Source organism: Aquila chrysaetos, chromosome 16 (assembly GCF_900496995.4).
Source record: "Aquila chrysaetos chrysaetos chromosome 16, bAquChr1.4, whole genome shotgun sequence".
Taxonomy (NCBI): Eukaryota; Metazoa; Chordata; class Aves; order Accipitriformes; family Accipitridae; genus Aquila; species Aquila chrysaetos.
In genome coordinates, this window is record NC_044019.1 from 24,186,168 (window position 1) to 24,209,355 (window position 23,188).

A 23,188-nucleotide genomic window follows, 5' to 3' on the forward strand; every position below is an offset into this window, starting at 1 on the left:
TTTCTTTCTAATTTGATTGGCCTCCTTTTAAATAACTTTGCAGCTGTACTTAACTTCATGCATCATAATTAGTTCCACTGATTTCAGTGGCATTACTCCCAGGTACATGCAATTAAGTATGCATCTAAATCATTGCAAGACTTTAATTTGTTTTTGTCAAATTACACTGAAACATTCACAGCTGATAGAGATAAACACGCTCACATTACGTTACACTTCTTACTTTGTCAAGGGCTGCCTTTTCCAATTCATCTTTTGCAACTGCTAGTTTTTGCTCCAGATCTGTTAGCTGTTGTGCCTGTGGGAATAAAGAAGAAAAAGCTGATGCAATCTACAATGCATTTTTTCCCCATAATTTTTCATGCAGTGCCTATAAGAGAGGACAGGATATATATTTTACAAGTAATATATACGAATTGGGTCAGAATTGCTTGCAAAAAGACCAGGCCTCAAGGGATGGGGTTTTTTTTTCCTGAGAAAAAGTGTATTTTTATGTGGGAACTGGGCTCAGATGTGCTCCATTTATGTGAATGCAACTTTACTCTAATTTCAATGTCAGTAGCAAAAGTAACTCTATACTATAAAGTATTTAGAATTATGCCATAATATCCTTCTGAAAAATTCAAAGTATTTAAACAGTTTTTACTCTTTTGTTCATTTATTTGACTTCTGTTTGTAATTTGAAACACTATTTTGTAGTTTTAAACGTTAGGATGCTAACATTAATGTGACTTGGCATAAACAGAGAAATTAGAAAACACCCAAACATTCACGCGTGTAGACACCTCATGAAATGCTACTATCTGCCGGTATACAAGGGGTTAAGTCCAGATTTGTTTCTCCATCTCCTCCCCTGGAAATGTGAACGGAAAACTGACAAAATAGCTAGTTATACAACTACATAGTGAGAAAGCATTTTGGGAGATTTGTGTGTGAAGTCAGGGTCAGGCAAGCAGCCTGCACCCTGTGAGAAAAGGCTGTTGGCTTTTTATATGACATCGCATTATTTTCCTGCATAGTGCTTAAGGAGGACATCTGGCTTTTTAGAATGTATATGCAATGTATTGAGTGCAGAACAGTTCAGAAGATGCTTTTAAATACTCAGTAAAGGCAGGCAATGATTTTCTCTCCCCTTCCCTAGGAGCCAGACACGCACAAACAGACCGCTCTCTTCAGGGAAATAAATCCTCTGCAAGAGCCTTCCATTGGAGGTTCTGGAGCTCCCAGATTCCTCCACTTCTCAGCCCTGTCATTAATAGCACATTACAATGCAACCAAAAGGAATACAGTACAGGTTTTTTTTACTGTGGAATTTGCAAAACCAGGTCACTAGTTGATTTCACCGTTTATGAAGGGAACCATAGAGAAAGACACCGGACTAATCAGTTTTCTTTTCTCTCTGAAATTCTAATTAGGTAATGCACGTTTTGTGCCTCAAGAATAATTGGATAAAGTTCTCATTTCTCAGCTAAAGAGCAACACATTTTAATTTTGACCAAGTATTTGCAAGCACCCTTTCCCTCAGCACCACCCCATGCTCACCAGGTTTCTGAAGTTCATCCCCAGCCAGGTACTATTTTCTTGCCAGACTTTTCAAGATCACGTGCACTCTGCTGACTGTAGCATAGCCTGATGTATAGCCACACAACATAAATGCTGTTTAGCATAAACCCTACAAAATACGGTTCACTTGGTCTCTGGGTCGGGCAATGACCGTACTTCCAGCAAATATCAGAGCTGATGCGTATTAGCTTAGGCAAGCCTGTAGACCTCAGCAGATACCTCAAGTGACATTTATTAATGTTAGGCATAGGGTGTACTGGCTGATAAAACAACAAAAGCCTGGAATTTTCAGTTCCCTGCCCATGTAAAGAACTACTTCGTCGCATTTTAAAACAGGATTAGGCATTTATCTGTGGATTCATCAGAGCAGTCACAGTTTCATTAGTCAAAACCAATCTTGAAGGAATCTTGCTTCAAAGCAGAAGTCAACTGCTTCCTCAGCTGCAGGGAAGTCTCTTGCGAACGCAGTCCCTAATTTCCACTGCATCACGTTTCTTACACCCGACACCAGTCGCTACCACACACACAACACGCAGATCAGACCACTGGTTTGGTTCCTCAGTCTGGCAGCAGAGCATCTAATACAGGAAGAATCCTTCCATTTTACTGGAATTTGCAAAATTTAACCGGACTTATCACTGGCTTTTTGGAGAAAAAACTTACTAACATATCAGAATTTTTCTAGAGTTCAGTGACATTTGCATTTGTTACTAACCATGGTACGTAATATCACTCACAGTAAACATGGTGCCAGTCAGTGTTTGAAAGACTGAACCTTAAGCTTGGCTCTGACGCAGAGAGAGTTCTCTTTAGATACTAGAACTAGACCAAGTAATTTCTCACATCATTAACATTTTAATAATTGCTACTTATTAAACTATTTTTACAGTAGTTATACAAATTCATATATTTTCAATTAATGAGAAGCAAGATTTGAAAAACAGTATATATAATTAAATAATTTGAATTGCCATTAAAAAGGAAATTATACCAAATAACATTTACATGATAAATGAGAGGCCAGGATGGCATCTCGGATGGTGCGCACTGCTAAAGGATTAGAATCACATGGAAGATGATGGATTGCCACACGGTGCGGGCCAGACAACTAGGCAACTTCTCCATTCAGCACCATCTGTGTTACAATTTTAAGCAGTGGAATACCAGAGCTAAAGTTATGAATTTCAGGGTGTCTGGTTTCCTTCAACACATGCATTATGTAGGCACCTTTAAAGCTGGGTAGTTGATAAAAAGCAAGAAACGGTGGTTACAGGTGACTGCTGCTGCTTTCCTTGCAGGGGGATGTCTGGTGCTACATAATATGTTGTACTCCATGAAACCGCAGCCATATCAAAAACCAAGTTGGAAGAAAAGTGTTTAATTTCTTTAATTGCTGCCTGCCATTATAAAGATTTAATATATTTTAATAACACTGCTCACATCAAGGAAAACATTTGCTGTTTACGGTGAAAAGGTATTCTTCCAAAGGACAGGCTTGTATGTATTAATAAAGCCTTTCTGAGTGTACCATTAATCAAGCCTTATTCTTATTTTTGGTAATACTGTCTTATTTTGATGGACTAACTTTTTCTCTAACTTTCATGTATATTTATTTTTTTTTCCACAGATAACTCAGCCAATAGGTCAGTGATATCAGTCCAACTGACATCAAGTGAGAATAAAATCCTGGCATTAAAAATGCAGTTTTGATGAAGCGTTCGCTTGTAAGTAGTGATATTTATTTGTATCTTAGACACAAAATGGCAGAATAATCAATTTTTTTTCTGAAAATTGTTGTCTATCAAGGCTGAATTCATACTGCAGTAGTCGCACTGCTGGTTTAATTTATAAGTTCTTTAGGGAGCCTAATTCAATTAATGTGGCTTGGATACCAAATAAAGAAAAAAGGCAAAATACCAGGAGGACTACACAAGGCTAATTCTGATAAGGAGTAAAGCGCCTTTAAAGAGCACAGTCTGAAAAAACTTAAAAATATTAAGTTTCTCCTAGGCATTCTTGCAGAAACATGTCTTACAGAGGAAACAGTGAGATAATTAATTTTTTCATCCTCTGAAAGAGTGCACTGCGCAATTACTGTCAGTGAAGTACACTTTTCTAACTCACTTAAATGAATGTTCTTACCTTTACCCATTGTGAATTACGTTAGACAAAATGTCCATATTTAAATTCTTCCAGGCATAAATACAAAAAGCAAAAAGAAAAGACTAGTCTGATTTCAGGAGGACAAAGAGAAATCCAAAATGACATAGACATTTTTGTAACGAGTAATTGAGACCAGAGAGAATTTCTGCATATACATAAAAAAATGTGAAGGCAATGCTTACATGTCTTTCAGATGAAGACTTTGAATGTTCAAGAATATATAAATATCATATCAATATAATGTAGGTAATTGAGATGTTTGTATTCCTCAAAGGCACAGAAAAACAACAAAACAGGGGGGCGAGACAGGAGCTTTGTAATCTGAAAAACAGCGGCTAGAAGCTTTACACTTCTCACTTCCTTAGTCACAGCAAAAGAAAAAAACATTCACTAGTGGTCTTTTGTGTACCTTTGGAGAAGTTATAGCTTTTGTTTGTTTTAAGAAAATAATCCTTTCGATGATCTTTCTTGGGACAAACATACCCACGTAAATACAATGGTGGATTATATGTTGTCGATAACAACGTGGTACTTTACAAATAAGCTCCAAATACAGCTACTGTAAGTGTTCTTGTTGGTATTTTACCCTGAAAAGGTAGAGCTGAACTTTCTTCCCAAACCCACAGACATCTCCTCCTCCCAGTCCTCCCATTTCTTCTCAGGAGTCAGGCAAAAACTAAAGCTTCTCACCTTTTGAGGTGAGTTACTACACTTTTCCTGAAGGTACAGGTCAGCAAAACCAGGCTGTGATCCTATTTCTGCGCACAATTTAACAAACCAAATAACCCAATGACTCACTGAAAAAAAAACCCCAAAACAATCCTATTTCCTTCTGAGCAGTGCCAGAAACAGGACCCCTTAGCACAATTAAACACTGGGCATGCTGCGTGGGTCGGAGGGAGGACGGAGACCATGGTGCCCACCTTAACATTTCAGTCTTATTTAATCCCTGATCTATTCCGTGTTAATAGCAGAGTAGGAATTCCACCCCCAGAATAATTAAGGGTTACGGTTCCGATCGGGCGGGTGAGACGGCTGCCCAGCTGTACAGCTATTACAAATACTGCACGCTTCTTAGCGTAGCCAAAAATTGTTTTTTAAAAGGCTTTCTAGCATTTCTTTCCCAGAAACTTTATACAGCATGTCAGTGTGAAATCTAAAGTATATAATGATGGCTTTTGCTGGTGGGTTTTTTTTTTAATGTTTTGGGAGGGCATGGGGGGTGTTGTTTTTTTGGTTTGGTTTGGTTTTTTAAACTTGTAGCTGCTTAAAATACTCCACTCCCTTTCTTTTCCGTACACAAAATTTCAAAGGTTTGGTGTTTTTGTGGGTTTTTTTGCCAGAACAGGCTAGGTTATAGCTTCACATTAGAAGGATTACTCACACGTGCAGAGATAAACATAGTCATGACCGGGTTTTCTTTACTTCAAGACATGATAAATTGGGATTTTATTTGGTTATTACAAAACGTTTAAGGATGTATTGTATTTCATACCAAGGATTGCTGTTTACTGAGGACAGAATTAACACACATTCTGCTTAATTAGAAAACATGATTGACTAAGTGATGTTTAATCACACGTTAAATAGGTTGGGTATTCTGAACTCCACTTTTTCCCCCATAGCCTTAAATAAATGTTTAACAAAAAAGATAAAAATACTTAATGTACAACTTTTTATTTTATAATTGATTATATTTTCTAACTAGGACAACTTTTTAAATTGGAAACCACTTAACCGGAAAGTTGAATAAATTATCTGGTAAACACAATTCGACTGTGCTTATTCTGTAAGCATTACTTGTATCTTAGAAAAACAGGCACTTGTGCTTCTAAATTGTACTGTTTACTGTAGCACAAGGTGTTAAATGTGTTACACTTTTTGGCAGCTATTCCATTTAATCAGACGTGCAGCAAAACCCAGACGGTCAGCAATATCTGAATTATATTTCAAGCACTTACAACAAGAAAAGTCAGTTAAAAACATCATTTCTGCAAATTGTCACAGCTTGTACATTTTCTTAATGCTCGTTACTGCCACAATACTTTTATCTCTCATTTCTGACTGTTCCGGATGTACATTAAAAAAAGGAAATAAGACCTTTGTGCTTTTTTATTAGCTGAAATTTCACCTTTCCTTCCCCAACCCTCATGCTTTTCCTTCACATAAAACTCATTACAGCGAAAGCAAAACAGCAGCTCGCTAGGGTTTTAGTAAAGTACTCGGTCTCTAACTAAAGGAAAACAACTGTTTCTCTGCAGAAACACAGTCAGAGGATGCGCACAAAGAGAAGAGCTGCATCGCTCACCTTTGCGCCTGGGCTGCCCCCTTACCTCCCGTAGGGGATTTTCCTCCCTTGGGATCAGGCCGGAGCACCTTAGATTTTAGCACCGGTTGTTGTTTCCGACGGATAACCGATCCACATGATTACAACAACCTACTGCTCTTTCTTTTCTAAGTCAGTCTTCTTTAAACAATTGTATCACCTATTTTAGCAGTATGAGAACAAACGCTGAGGGGGTAGGCATCTTAAAATTCACGTTAGGCACACCAGAATGGTCTACACCACTGTCAGCAGTGCGCTGGAAACATTTACTTCCTTTTTTCTTGAGAGGATTAGTTAACATCTTGCCCAAAGGTTCAGCTTTTTGGTTTTGGGGTTTCTTTCCAAGATTTGACCATTCCAGTCAAAAGTATAATTCAGTCAGGAAAATACAAAACAAAGTAAACAGAATAGTATTTCTGGTAATATCACTTAAAAGTGTTTGTCAAGAGATAACGTCTTAAAACTCCATTTTAAGAACTTTACCTCATGTTCAGCTGATGAATAAAGTAAAACCTAAAACACCAAACAGATACAGTATTCATTAACACCAGCATATTCATTACTGCAAGGTGCCTCCAAATCAGCCAACAATGAGTAATTCAGAAATTTCAAAAACCCTCCCCAAATGCAGATTAAATTTATTGTGTTTGTTTTGAGAACTTCATGCTGCAGATCATCCCATAGATGGTTCTGAATTTGCTTTCAGTAATATCCCAGAAAACAGGTTCAAGGAAGGACGAGACTAAGTGATGCAGAACTATCTTCCCAAATCATTTTTATTTCCCTCCGATTTGGAACAAATGCCGAGGCATCCAGAATTGCCTCTGCGAGGAAGCACACCTCATTTGGGACGTACATGTCAATGGGCTCCAGATGCTGATTGCCTGGAGCCAGGTGATCTCCCAAGCGATCACCCCACAGCACGGTTCATCAAGAAGCCCCAGGGCTGGTTCCGGATTTCGACGTGTGCCAGGTGCCACCAAGGACCCGGTGCCCAAGACACCACCTTGGCTGCTCCTCTGGCTTCTCCGGTTCCAGGGAAATCCAACGAGCGTGGGCACAGTGGCTGGCACCTGCTCTTCATTTTCACAGTTTGTTATGTTTGTGCCTGACCGTTCCCTCCCTCTGTGCACGGAGGCTGACAGCACGTCTCGTCCCCGATATCCTCAGCGTAAAACGTCTTCAGTTCTAATATTTCAGAAAAAGACATTTTTCCTGGCAATTTCTACAGCACCTACCGCTGCAGAAGCTTAAATGTTGAAGAAAAATGATTGTGCCAAAACAGTTGCTCTCAAAGTATACTCCTGGCATCGGCATTACTCGTACAACTTCTTGCCCCCTTTTGACATATAACACACGTGGATCCAGGTCCATAGTTTTCATAGAAAACATTCCCTCTTTTTTCTGCTGCACATTTACACAAGATGAAGCTATGAGTCATCTTTCAGCTTCTTACATGCCTTTCCCTCAGTCCTATTTTTTTCTCTGATCTTTGGGCAGTTTGGAATTTTTCAATACTTTACGTGACAAAGGTTTTTAAATTTTTCAGCCCTACTGGCACACTCAAAATCATTATTATAATTAAACCACTTGGAAAATGTCAGTCAAAGCCCCAGTCAATTTCCATTGACTATCAATAGTAAACCTCTCCTCATTTTAATGGGAACTGGACCAGGTCTGTAAGTTGATTGAATAGCTGTACGCTGCCAGTTAAACATGGAGCTGCTGCTGCTAGATTTAAGTAACCTTGTCTCACGCTGGCTATTGACTAGCCTTGTCTCACACGGTAACTCAAACCAGCTATTTAAAACTGCATTACGGTCTAACGCAAGTCCATATCCTTAAGGCCACATCCTCAGGGCCATATAGAGACTTTTAAAGTTCATTTTTCCAGTTCATTAAAAAAGTTACAATTATTTTTTGTGCTCAAAACTATGTTATAAAAAATGTCCTGACAATAAACTGATAGACCTGAATTACTAAGTACTGAAACAATATTCACATTTCGCAAATCTGTTATTTCCAAAACTGCATGAAACCACTAAAAAAATAGAATAGTAGAAGGTTTGTTTCAATAAGGGTATCAATGAATTATGTTAATACATAATCCAATGTCCTTAATGGGAAATATATATGACGACATCCCTCCACCTTCTTGCATGTCACTTATCTCTTTATATTAAAAAAAATTCCCATGTCTCCAAATAGCCTGTATTTTTCAGCAGCCAGTTCTGTCTAGATCTTCAGGCCCCTCCTGTCTTGCTAACATAATATGCTAACATTAACACATTACTAACGATTATAACATCAAAGCAACAACATACAAAATGCTAAAGTACGGCATTTGAAATGAAAATACGCACCAGCAAAAAGGGGCCGAAGTAAACAGTGACATCTGCTTCCTAAGCAAAACACACATAACCTAGATAAGCCTTTCAAAATACATTTTTGTTAAGGTCATGAAAATACACTATACCACTATTCATGAAAAAAAAAAATTACTTACTACAAAAGAAATTAAAAAAAAAAAAAAAAAACTTGTGCTTCATGAAAACAAGAAGTACTTACTATACAGTGCTAAAAGTCCATGTAACAGAAGATGAGGAAACGATCCCTACCCTAACTATGTTATCTCAACAAGATAGCTATCTGAAAAGTAATCATGCCATCTCTTACCACCCAAACATCAACTACAGATATTTATGCAACAGCCCTAATATATTTTACAAAAATCAACTAAGCAAATTTCAATTTCCTGTCTCTCCCAGGGGCTTCAGCTTCTACTGAGAAAAACAACTCAATAATATCCTGTCTTAAAACATTTTTCTACATCCAATAAGTAGCCAGATCTACTCACAAATAATTGATAACCTGAAAACCAAAATCATACATCCAGTGGGCAACTTCCAACTACATATCTAAAAGTGTACAAACATACTGACTTGGTCGAGGAAAAAAAAGAAATCCCAAAGTCAATAATCAACAAAAGCATTATAAAAAAAAAAATATCATAAGTCTTCTCACTTGGAATGAAAAAAAATCTAGCAGTTTCTAAGACTGAACTACATGTAGCAAGAGCTTTAGAGATCCTAAACCATGAAAGACTAAATCCAACACTCATTATATTACGAAGTAGAAATACCTCAAGGAAGAGCCCAAAATCTCTTATATTAAACATCAGTTCTCACTCATGACATATTAACCCATAAAAGCCTGCACGGCCGAGCCCATCAGTCATCCACCTCAGGATGCAGCCTGCCAGATTCATCAGCAAAAAAACCCCACCTGGCACAAAATTCATATTAAATCCTATTATTCTCAAAACAGTAAAAATTGAATTCTGTAAAATTATCACATTCTAGAAACTCACATATAAATAGAACAATCTTCATATAACAACTTCAAACATGAATAGAATCTACACTATATTTCCATTGCCTAAGCCACCAATGCAATTGCTTTCAGGAATATACTTACAGTTTTCTTCCTGACATCCTGATGGCTTTCAACAAACAGGGATACTCCTTGAAGAAAACACACTATTTTCAAGCAAGTCATCAAAGTAATAGCTGTACGTTATCACACTGCAACACGAAAATCCAGCTCTCCCTAACAACGTGCTCCTGGCTGTCATAGATCACCAGATACAGCAACTTCTGTGAAAGAGCATTAATTGCTGATTAAGCTATTAAACACATAACTTTACGAATTTTGTAATTGCCTTGTATTGAAAATGCTTTGAAAGAGAAATGTCATCAATCTTTCTATCTGGCTTTGCACAAACCAATGTATAAAAATGGAATCAGAGCATGAAACACAAACCATTCCATAAGTCCTGGGCTTGTAGACTACCTGAACTGCATGTATAACCACCACATCACTGCATCTATTACTCACAAATGTTTAGTCATATTAGCACGAAGATTATAATTCCCGAGCTAAAGATGAAGAAAAGCATTTTGCAATACTTGCAGCCACAATGCTGTCTCCTACCCTCATAGACGTTCACTACAGGAGAACAAATCATAGTTTGAAATAATTACTGAAAATAATACTACCGAGGTCATCCCTCAAGGTCTGGGGCAAATTCAACGATATCTTTCATAGAATACCAAGTTTGTAGGGACCTCAGGGATCATCTGGTCCAACCTTTCTTGGCAAAAGCACGGTCTAGACAAGATGGCCCAACACCCTGCCCAGCTGAATCTTGAAAGTGTCCAGTGTTGGAGAATCCACCACTTCCCTGGGGAGATTATTCCAATGGCTGATTGTTCTCATTGAGAAAAATTGTCCTCTTGTGTCCAGTTGGAATGTCCCCAGGAGTAACTTGTACCCGTTACCCCTCGTCTTTTCCATGTGACTCCTTGTAAAGAGGCAGTCTCCATCTTCTTTGTAGCCACCCTTTAAATACTGGAACATGGGATCAGGTGTCCCCTAAGCCTTCTTTTCTCAAGGCCGAACAAACCCAGTTCTCTCAGCCTTTCCTCATATGGCAGGCTTCCCAGTCCTTTGATCAGCTTTGTGGCCCTTCTCTGGACCGTCTCCAGCCTGTCCACAGCTTTTTGGTATGGCGGGGACCAAAACTGAACACAGTATTCCAGGTGTGGCCTGACAAGTGCTGAGTAGAGTGGGATAACGGCTTCCTTCTCTCTGCTGGTGATGCCCTTGTTGATGCAATGCAGGATCCTGTTGGCTTTCTTTGCTGCAGCAGCACGCTGTTCGCTCATATTGAACTTGTTGTCCACCAGGATGCCCACATCCATTTCCACAGAGCTGCTGCCTAGCAGGTAGGTCCCAGCCTGTGCTGCACTCCTGGATTATGGTTTTCCAGGTGCAAGACCTTACCTTTGTCTTTGTTGAACTTCATGCGGTTCTCGTTAGCCCACTCTTCCAGCCTATCCAGGTCTTCCTGCAGGGTGGCTCTCCCTTCCGAAGTGTCTACTTCCCCACTCACTTTGGTATCATCGGCAAACTTCATCAGGGTACACTTGATCCTGTCATCCAGATCACTTACGAAGATATTAAACAGTGATGGGTTTTGGTGGGTCTATACAAAATTTATTTCCACCACCATATCCGCCCATTTTCAGCCAAATTTAAATGCTATGGTACACAGTACCTCTTTTTTTAGGTGTAGTCCTAGATCTTTAGACAAATTGTTTTAGGCAAAAGATCATTTTCCTCTCTAATACAACTCTGTCCAATTACAGATTGGTAGGAGTTTTCACTTGATTGTTTTCTGTTAGTCACGGTTGTGCATCATCATTTTTATTGCTTTAGGAAGTGGTATTAGGCTCTAAGTTCCTTACAGATTCAGCAATGGCTGAAGAACCTGAAGACTGGAAAAGAATATGCATGATACCCCTCTTGAGAAAGAGACAAATTGAAGAGGTCATGACTTATAGATCCATTAGTACAACATTCATTTTTTGAAAAGTACTGCAAAGAATAATCAGACTACCTCTCCAGGGGACAGAGTTTTATTTGGTATATATATCATTAATGAACTGAACAGTGAACTAAACATAAACTCATTAAATATTCTGGTGACATCAAACCAGAACTCTGTGTGTCATAGAAGATGGGATTTATCTAAATGTATCCTGACAACTGGAAAAAATAGGATGACATTCACTAAAGACAAGTATAAGATGCTAAATGCAGACAGGAATAATCGATAAAACAAATATAGAATATAGAACCGTAGGGATGAATGACTCTAGATGATATCACCACTGAATATGTCACGTTTTTGTAGAAAAGGCAAAGAACACTGTGGGTACAGACTACAAAAATCCTTTTGCTTTGCTCAGCATGAGTGAAACGGCCAGCTGCCCTTCAGTGTCCATTTTAGGGCACTGCAAATGGACAGAGACCAAAGACAACAAGTTCAGATATGATTAACATGAAACATTAATCCTGTGCAAACATGTACTGAGAAGCAAGACTGGAAAAAAAAAAAATTCTACCTATGTTAGTCCAACAAAGAACACTGTGAGAGACACAGGATAATAATCTCAAAATATGCAAAATATTGCTTTAAAGGAAGGGGTTTAAAAAAAAAAAATCTATTCTCCAAGTCTATGGGAGATAGCATGATAACTAATTGGCTTCAATTTTAGTAAGGAAGATTCAAGACATATGCAAAAACATTTTCTGCTACTAAGGCTAATAGACTAGAATAGACCAAAGCAGCAGAAATACATAGAGTTTGAAGTACTGCAAGTTTCTTAAAAAAAAAAAAAAAATTAGATAAGCATTGTGAAAGAATAACACACATATTTATAATTGAACCTTCTTTGGAGTCAGAGAATATGGAACATCCTTTCTCTTTTCCATCGCCTCCTGAGCTTTTGCCAGAACTGAACCAGTGCTGATGGGATTGCCACATATGTATAAGAATTTTTGATCTCAGTAAATACAAAGTAACTTTTCTTATTTATGTATTTAAAAGGAAAAGTCCATAAGAATATTTTCAGACTTTTCATTTCATCGTCTATCAGAGTCTGCTTGTGTTATGGGCGCTTTTCATTTCTTCTTCATCCTTTGTAAGAAAAGCAAAGGCTTTTAGAGAAAAATAAACTCAAGTCAAAGAAAAAACCCTCTTTTTTGCTAATAAAATCATCAAAGAGTAGTATTCAAGTCACAGCAGACCAATGAGAATAAATTTGTCAAATAGAAAACATCACAAGATAAATAAAAAAATAGCTAAAAGGAGGTTCAGTTTGCTACTTTCTACTCATTCATTTGTCATTTCTGACAAAGTCAAGGGAAACTTTATAGATAATATTTTCTTATCTGAAGTCTTTGACAGTTATTCTCTCAAAACTATATGCTTAAAAATGCTATGCATTAAAGGCGTAATAACCGGTAAGTCTCCTCTTCCAGACTCTATTCAGTTGTTATGCAATGTGCTGAAGTCAGCCTGTAGCTTACAAACTTCTTCTCCCTAACAGAATCACTAGTTTAAGATCTCTGGAAGGGGAAAAAAAAAAAATCTAATATTTTGCATTACATTTATGTTTATAACTGATATTTTATAATATTTTGTTTTGTTTTGTTTTTCCTAAGCAGCATTGCTAAATTTCCCAAGGGACACCGCAGAAGATCCAGATGCTGAGGAAACACATTGGATGAATAAACACACTATACAGGCTAGAGATTCTGTCTGAAAGTGAGATGAGTTATAGTATTCTCTCAGGGAAGTTGATATGACAGGCCCATAGGAAACTGTCCTCGGTTTTCTCTTATCATCTCCCTTCAACGCTGAGCTACAGCAGTTACAGTTAGCATTACAGGGCAATGTAAAAGCAACAACAAAGATAAGAGCATTCTTTTTGTGCCAAATAAATCAATGTATAAATAAAGTTTAAGGAAAACAACACTGCTTTTTTGGAAAGCTTTCTGCAAGGAAAGAAGGAGTTTTATGGTACTTTCAACATAATGAAGAATCCTTTAAAATGTGTTAAATGGACTCCTTTTTCAAACACGCAAGGTCAGGTGAATTCTGCAGTTGATAACAATTTTAATACAAGCAGGTGCAAATCATGGGTGAAGTGAATGTACATTTATGAAATGGCTGGATTTGGGTCAAGCCTGACTGCCAGCTGTATGCAAATAGTTAGAACTGTATTGGAAAACCTGAAACTTTTGCATCTTGATACATGTGCAAGCACACAAAGCACTTCTGTAAAAGGTTATCACAAATCCAAAATTATGTAATCGATTATTTCAAGCCCAGACAACAATTTTAATGTTTAACACAAGCTCTCTGCTAAGTCAGGTCTTTGGTGGTTTCCTGGTTTTTTGTTTGTTTGTTTGTTTGTCTTTAATCATTTCACCTCGTTCTCTGTGGGGAATGCAGAATCTCATAGTCTGCGTTACAGAAATAAATACTTTGCAACTCCAGGAAATAGGTTTACTGTGGCATGTAATTAAATACTGCTAATAAGGAGGAAAACACATATGGTGGCATCAATTTTACTTTACAGGAAGGAACGGTATAAATATTTACCACATCCAGTCAGTATGATGTGAACAATCTCACATAGTTTTGCTTTCCTTTGACTCTATTTACCATAGCAAATGCATGGTTTAAAATGGTTTTCACACATCCAGATAACAAATTGACTGGTGTAGCAATACGTGTTTCAAAGAAATTGGAAAATGGTTTTGACTTTAAATGTCAGTTTAGTTAGGTAAGTCTTTAAAACATATCCTTTGTCCCTTATATATGAAGTCAATTCAGGTGTTTTGCAGACAAAAATACTTTCTTGAAACAAGACCTTGAAAGAAAAACAAATCAAAACAAAACATTATTTTTAACCTGCCTTCTTCTCTTCCTTATAGAAGTCTGTGTAAGCAGTTATAAGGCAAGCCTGAATTGGAGATGTTGATATGGTACTGCTTAGTCATTTAGAGGTATCAAGCGCTCAGTACCTGAAACACTATCAGGAGCATAAAAGAGAACGGAGGGTAAATGACAAACTTGCTCTTAATTTCTGATACTGCACTTCACAGAAACGTGTGAGTTCAAGAGTACCACCACAGACACAAGGTAGACCGCTGTGAGGAGCAGCAGAGGCCGTCAAGTGTCGGGAGCAAGGTTGTCCTCTTCCCTCCCTCCTTCCTCCCTCTTCCAGTCACCCCCACTAACCTCCCCACCCACCTTCTCTTTTCTATTTGACCACCTCCACCTTTGCTGCTTCCTGATGCCGCCCATCTCCCAGCCCCGCACTGGTCTTCCCAGACATCCGCTCGTTTGACGCTATTACCTGGGCACCCGCTGGCTCTAAATATGTGGAGAGGTCTAAGGAACCCCCCAGGGCCACAGGGAAGTGGTCAGTCCGTGTAAATACCCACCGTGACAACTACGCTTCAGGAACCGGCCATGTCCCTGCACCCAACTGGAGGAAACGTGGTTTGCTCTTCAGGGGAAGGTGCATAATTATAAACCATCTCACTCATGGTAAGACCGTGTACGGAACACTTATTAGCAATTATCTAATTTGTTGTAAGGCAGATGATATTTAGTTGCTTATTTACATTTAAATTCTACCATGGAACAAAGATTAAGTACATTGGGAGGCTAAGCGTACACATTTGAACTTTTGGGGGGGTTTAGGACTGTCTATCAATATATTTTGTCTCAGAATTTAAATAACAAAAGGGAAAACAGATGAAGCAGTAGTTGAAATTCATAATTCTGAAACTCTGAAGCAGTAGCCTTAGAAATTAATCGCAAAAACCGTAAACAACGATATACTCAAGCCATAACAGTGAACCATTCTCACCTTGTACATTTAAAAGAATAACGATTTCAAAACTACAAGATACTTACATAAACTGATAGTGAAAGTTATTGCTAGATTATTTTTCTTCATCTCATATTCCTATCAGACACGCACATATGGTCGCATTTCATGGAAAAAAAATTCTTTTTTTTTCCTAATTTAGTAAAACATGTGACTACTTCTAGGACAGTATAGCCAAATGATGGGAAGACAGTTAATGAAGGAACAGTAATTTAAAAAGAAGTGGTTATGAACACCAGAAACAAATGTAGACCTCGATTTAGCAAAGCATTTAAACTTAAGAGTACTTCACTGAATCAGGGTTTTAAAACCATAATTAAATTATTGCAATTAAGAGTGGACTCATTCAGAACTAGTAAGTATGTACTGACAAAGGCAGGTATAAAATTAAGAAGCTTGAGTGAAAATTTTTATTAATCGTTCCTTATTTTTCTCATTATAATACCAAGCAAATTCCAACTTTTGTCAGCTCTTTAAGGATACTGTGCTGCAGGGTTTAAGGGACTGAACTCCGACAAAGAGACAGGAGCTCAAATTCTAATCTCAGTAGATACTGACAACCTCCATGGCCTTGAGCACATCACTAAATTTCTGTGACTCTGCCTGCTTAGCTGTTGTATGGCATTATATTACACAGAGATAGAAAAATATAAATATACATATACACAAACTACATAATTAATCAGCTAGATTACAAAACGCTCTGAAAATATAAGAGTAAATACATGCCAAATACGATGAACTGATGTTACATTTGCTACCGCTTGTTAAGTTACTGTCACACAATGTTAAAAGTAGATATCATTTATCAATTCACTGGAATATTAAAGAAGGAAGCTGTCTTCCCCCCCCCCCCTTCCTCTTCCTCTCCCACATAATCCCCAGAGCTCTAGTCAGTACAGAGTCATTGACAAGAATAGTTACCAGAATTTAAGAACTAGTTTCTCGATGTTGATTATGCAAAACAAAAAGCAAACAACCCCTCCCTACTTACTTCACGGGTACCTGCACAATTAATTCCACCGCAGAAAGCAATAGTTTAACGGGCACGGACCAAAGCATTCCCTCAAGCCCTTCAGAAATCTAATAGCCTGAAGTTTGCACCCTTCTGGTGAACTGCCGTGAGAAGCTTGCAATGTTCGGAGCTATACAGAGAACACAATTCCCTAAAGTCCTCAGCAAGGCACGCAGAAAACATAAGGATTAATAGGGTGGGAACGCGGTGGAAGGGGGAAAGGGTAGAAGTCCTGTAACCTGACAGTAACTAGCAGCCAGGAGATTATCACACACACCATTCATGCTCTGTGCTGGCAGAAGGCTATCCAGCCACCGTTTTGATCTTTTATCAGAAAGAATCAGAGCTTCACAAAACAGCTTCAACAGCAATGATAACATGAAATCTGTTTAGTTTCTAGTATCAAAGCAATTAGAAATGAAGTACCACCTGCTCTTGCCCAAACCTGGCAGCCTCTCTCCGATCAGAGAGATATTTAAAAAGCTTTCCTCCCTATACCAAATGGCTTCTACTCTGTTCAGTGTGTCTGTCTTCACACCTGAAACACGCACAAAACAGCATACTCTATCTACCCTTTCCCACATCTCACACCATTATTTAGGAGGATAGCATAAGCTTGCTGTTCCCTTTTCTTCATATATCAAATTTCTGTAGTCAGGAAAAAGATCGACAAAAACATTTCTGGCTACCCGTAAAGGATATATATATATCAAATTAGCAAATCCGGCAGTCAATGTCATACAGTGCTGCACATGGCCAAGAGATGTTTCGGGTATTTGCTCGTGCAGTTCTCAGTACGTGGGACTTTGGAATCCATTTCACAATTCATTAACACCGTCCATCTAAAGTTCTCAAAGCGTTTTAAATTACATTAGTTCACAATTTCCCTAAAATGCGAGTAACATTTTTCCTGTCTTGCAAGTAAATGCATTCGGAGCAGAACACACCCTACGTAACTGGGGACCTACATCGGAGCTGGTGGCCCTAGTATTCCTTCACGATCAAGAACTATGTCTATTCAGTGTAGGTCAAGGAGTTTAAGGCACAATTCACGTGGTCAATTGTGGACATAGCCTTTAGGAGAAGGTATATTTCCCAGACTGCCACGGCAGTACTGAATAACTCTCCAAGGATTAGAAGCGGAGCCTATGGCGCAGACATCCATATCCAGTCAGATGAGACCCACTTGTATTCACACTGGGCGCATCACCTCCGTTATAACACAAGTAACTCCCTCCCCTCCACCACAAACCCCTGATTTTATATCTATACCTTAACCTCTACATTGTCATAGTTTACTGAACTAGGATCAGGAGAAGGTGGATTTCATTTTATGGATGCCAGTGACTTGCCAGACAGCCCTTCCCATTTGTTCACTTCTTCGTGCTCGTGTTTTCCTTCTCCTCTTCTGTAAACTGTTTTCAGGTGGCCAGCACTTAGCAGGTGTTCCCTTGTTAAGCACAACCTAGCATAATTCAGATCCATTTGGGGGATCACTGCATGTTAGCATAATGAAAACAAAAAGTAGACAGTAGTACTGAACAATCCTAGTGCTTCAGCCAAAGAAAACAAGCTTTCACACCAAGGCAAGATTATAAATTATAATCTTTTCCTCAGTTCAAACTCTCAATTATACCTGAACTGAATTTGAAGAAAAATGGATTATTTTTATTAATGCTAGGTAGTATTAAAATTTAACTGCCTAGATGTATAATGTGCCTAGTTTTTAATCTCTAAATCTATTCCCCTGGTTTGGGCCTCATGATGATCAGAAATAAATGTTCCTGAAAAAAAAACTTGGAATCAACCTGTGCATGGAAAAAAAAAAAAAAAAAAGGAAAGAAAAAAAAAAAATCACACAAATCACACTGTATTTTAAATGGCCTACATTATTCCACCTTTACAGTACTAAGCATACAATAGAGAGACAGTAGGGAGAGTTAAATACTTCCAGAAGGCAATTTGGACCTCATATTGAGATGAATTACTTTGTAAGTAATTTTAGCTCTAGTCACTCTGAAGATGACTACTTATCTTCATCCTTTATGCCAGGAATAAAAGCACTACTCAATTAGCAGCCTCCAGTCAGGTGACCTGACTCTCTCTCCTCCTTTTTTAACAGGTATTAACTTCTCCCTGTGTTAACAAGGACTGATGCCCTTCAGCAAAATGTCTCTATATTTTGTCCTTCCCCCCCTCCCCCTTTCTTTCTTTTTTTTTTTTTTTTGAAATGTGCTAGCTAGACAGGCTATTATTTTGGATTGTATAAGCCACAGACATTTCATTTTTTTTCTAGTTTCAGCCTATAGCAGGAATTTCGATCCAGGGACCTAAGCAACGTTCCGTTGCTCAAGCTTATCACAAACACAGAGAGTTGCTTTAAGTGTTAACAATAATTGGCATTGCCATGGAGGACTGGTAATCAAATCAAAACCAAGAACCATCTGTAAAACATTCTATTGTTCGGTTAGAAAGATGAAAAACCTGTTACAGAATCTATAGAATAGGGCAATAGGTTTTGGTTACCAGCAGGAAACTAGAACATTGCTTTATGTAAGCATGTAAATACAGATATTCATAAAGTAAAGCTTTTGTTTATTTAAAAACAAAGACACCAGACAACTTTTTAGGCTTTGAATCTTCTCTTCTTTGCCCCAGAAAGCAATTTAACAAAAAGCACTGTCCCTGTTATAGTGGTTTGAAAAAAAAAAAAAAAAAAAAAAAAAAAAAGAGGAAACGAAAATGGATGATATTTCTGAAATTGCACTATGGTATTATGTCTGTCTGGGGTGCTTTGAGCTCTTTTCAGTATGGTGAGAAGGAAAAGATTCTTTACAACTATAGTAATAAAGTCAGCTACCATACTCCCAGCTTACTTCAATGCTATATTAACTCTAAAACTTTAGCTAACTATGGTGAAATAAAACTTACCTTAAAAATCAAATCCTTTTTTCCATAACGAAGCTCTTTCAGCTGGGCTTGGATCTTCTTTGACTGAAAGTGAGGATAATAAAATCAAGGGGTTTATTTTAAATATTTACTTTTAAGATCAGAAAAAAAGGTAGCAAGTTCTGACAAGAACAGAAACGAGATCAACTTTAAAATGCAGAAAAATAACCAAAATCAACATCAATTGCTTTTCCAGGGTAGCATGTTTGTATTCATATACTGTGGCATGTGTGAAAACAACAATGGAGATATAGGAAGATAACACAGATTTTGACAAAATAGAAAAAAAAAAATACCCCCAAACCCTATTATTTCCTACGATTGAGGATTTCTCAGAAACAGTGGTTGCAGGTCTTCAGTTAGGCTAAATAACTAATATAACTAGAAAACACTACTTCGACCTCATAAGTTTTGACCTCTAAGTTAAAAGGTAGAGTCTTTAATGAAGAAAACACGTTAGACCATAATTATGAAAATTTTAGTCAAGAAGCAGCGTTACGCTTCTGTTTCATTCTGGCAAGGTGCAATGACTTTCACAGGAATTATATATGCAAAAAAACATCACTGAAGTCATGTAAATGAGTAAACCAGACTCATATATAGTAATACCCTCTTTCATGAAAAGTTAAATAGCTAAAAGGACTGCTCACACAAATGCAGTTACTTGTACATTTATGTATTTGCAAAAGAATAGGGCTTTTGTATCATCAACTATCTTTGCTAGCTCACTCTTCAGTAGAGGGGAGATTTCTTTCCCTCTGTTTCATAAAGTGACCCTTTTTTCCTTGAAGTAATGAAACATTCTAGGAATCAATAATATTAAATCCCTGTTGTCTCTCTAAGTTAATTTCAAAAAAAAGCATTTAGCTATTCCTGTCTTAGTCTAGCACAGAGATCATGGAAAGTAAATCAGTTTTACACATGTTATAGATGTATATTATACATCTACAGAGCTACATATAATTTTCATAAGCATGCCCACACTTTATTTTATTCCTCTAAAATTTGAGTTTGCAGCTCACTTTCTAATACATTTGAGTTGCTTCTAGTGATGTCACAGAAATGAGTTGAGATGAGAGCGCTTTAGGAACACTCACCATACGCGCATAATATATAATCTATGCCAGAACCTCAGTACAAAAGACTGTGACGCAAGCTTCTTTTGAGTATGTTAGATTTAGAATAGAGAGGAACGTTACTTACCTCTTCTGCATGAATACCACAGAGCTTGTTTCCTGACAAGAGCTTGTTTTTGAGGCTTTTGTTCTGAGAGGGGAAAAGAAAATAAAATACAGTTTTATCTGAGAGTTACTGAAATATTAAGGGACCCTCTAAATATTTGATCATACTGGTTTTATTTTATACATGGATAACACCTTCAAGTCACCAGCAAAGACGCAGATAAGAAGAGAGATGCATCACGGCACAATATCATCTCTTCCAGAATTCTAAAAGCCTATGACTTTGCATTAAAACCTGCTTTCACAGGAACAGGACTGCACATAGAAACCTTCCAAAACACTTCAGCAACTGAAAGCAATTTAGATTGGATATGCTGAGGTAAAAAAGGAAAGAAAAAACCCCTGTAACCCTTACCTGGTGTCAACTGCATAGCTCAGTTTCATTTTCAGTAAATCATTATAACAACTGAGTAATAGGGCCAAGATCTCATCACTTGACCTTGATGATCAAATTCATGGGGTCTCTCTGCTAAATTTCATAATTTAAAACTGCAAGTAATCAACAAATTTAGAAGGTTAGCTACCTGATAGCATTTTGCCAACTCAATATGCTTTTTCATGTAGGAGTTTAAAATGTAGTTCTTCTCATTTTCAGGGAAAATAATAAACCTCGATAAAACGAATTTTCAATAGTCTGGTAATTCTTTCTGCACTTCTCACTCTTATTATCCCATAATTGACAGTCAAGGGTAAAGATTTCTCTGCAGCATGGACATCTTTCAAAACTGCTTAGAAACATAAATATTCAATAAGCAGATCTTCCAGTGCTGGACATAACATGTTTACACTAAAAAAGAAATGAAAAGAACACCAAAACCATCAACTCCTGTGCTAACACACTGTGAATATACATACAGAAACCTAGCCTACCACGTTTCAGGAATGTATATTTATTACTGAATAGCAATAGCTTTCTTGAACATTGTGCACAAGAACAAGCTGGCACTAGAGAAAAAACGGTAGTTCCATCAAGTTCAAATTTAGGTCCACATCCCACTGAAACACTGGAAGCTTTATTTCCAGAATTAGAAGCTTGGAGTTTTTCTTGAAAAAAAAATTCATATTAAAATGAATGCAAAGAAATTAAAATTCCATTTGAAACCTCCTTTGAACAATTCCAAAATCAGGAGAAGTTATTATATCTTTTCACACGTTTCACTGTTGCTATCTGTCGTGCACCAATATACGCTGCTGCAGAAACAATAAATCTTTTCCAGCTGTTTGACACGGGCACCCACAGTTCTGTAATACAACAGAAAGGAACTGAGTTGTTACTTGGAATGAAACAACCCAGATTCTGCCTTGCAGAATATGATTCGCAAAGGGCTGGGTGCGTGGGGAGAGAGAACAAATGTTGCTCTGATAAGTCTCGCAGTTGATTGCTTTTTTCTTTATTTGAAAATGATGTTGTAGCTCATCACAGAGCAACACCTTGGGAACTGGGTAGCAGATACGAGGTGAACAAAGGTAAACCAACTAGAAACCAAAGAGGTGAAGAACACCCAACACATCTATTACTTGACCAGAGCTACATCTAAAGAGCTATGTTGTACTGCGATCACACAGTAGATGTGATTGGTTTCACATGAAAGATCAGCATCACCTCTTAGGGTGAGAGCCAAACAGATGTGCCAAAGACACTGCTTCATTAGGGAATTGCGCTTAATTAACCCAGGAAGTCAAGTCATCACTTCGTTTTGACTAACTAGCTTCATTATCCTCACAGCCTGGCAATGGTTGGTTTAGGTAACAGACTCTATCCATATTTCAGAACCAAAGTAAGAATGAGTAGTAAGCCTGACATTTTTGCTCATTTATCTTCCTTTTGCCAAGCACAAGCTACTATAAGAAATACTTCTATTAATACATTAACTTCTATGCGTGCTGTTTTGAGAAGACCCTACAGTAACCCAGAATGTGAAGAACTGAATGTCTACCGCCTCGACAGGACACACATTGTTTTAGATGGCTGTCACAATTTCCACATTATGTGCCAAAGTAGCCTGGCAAGAAGAATATAGTTAAAAGAATTTGTTCAAACCCAAAATTTGATGAAAATATTTTAAGTAAGGAGATGGACTCCATTTTGGAGATTTAGCTAGGTTTAGCAGGATTTACGAATCCTGTCTCATTATCCAGTCTATTAGCAACAAAACAAAAACCAGGGTTACCAGAGTGCAGGCAAAATAGTCATGATTTAATCTGTACTTAATAATGTTTTTAGAAGTGAGAGCAAGCATTAAAGGTTACAATTATCAAGAGCATAATAAGTAGGAGCTTGTCAGAGGTAGATGACAACTTCTTGCTTACAATTTGAGTGATTTGTGTTACTTCGCCAATCACATGTCACTGTCAAAAATAGCTTTGCATCCTGATTAATAGTGCTAATTTTATAGCAGAATGTGAAGTATACCAGTAGAAACACATAAAGTATAACAGAGCCTGGTTCGATCGGGATTCTGAATTAAATGTTGCAAAATGAAGAGTCTGATCAGGTAAATATTCTGTAAGTTTACTAGAAAGGGGCTATTCAAAATCAGATCGATTAATCAGTGATTTTTTTAGGTTACAAATACTTATTGAGTCAGGACAGAAGTTCTGACTTCTAAGTCGTAGA

At 37.7% G+C, this 23,188-nt stretch overlaps 1 protein-coding gene across 2 annotated transcripts in view; it reads right to left on the reverse strand.

Annotated features, from left to right (window-relative positions):
- Positions 1 to 23,188, reverse strand: part of LUZP2 (leucine zipper protein 2) — a 327,671-nt gene that overhangs the window by 47,659 nt on the left and 256,824 nt on the right. For both annotated transcript variants that reach the window (XM_030039445.2, XM_030039446.2), the window contains exons 8-10: positions 20,534 to 20,596; positions 19,313 to 19,375; positions 224 to 298 (exon numbers count right to left, since the gene is read on the reverse strand). In XM_030039445.2, coding sequence (XP_029895305.1) covers positions 224 to 298; positions 19,313 to 19,375; positions 20,534 to 20,596 — 201 coding nt within the window. The remainder of the gene's footprint in view (positions 1 to 223; positions 299 to 19,312; positions 19,376 to 20,533; positions 20,597 to 23,188) is intronic.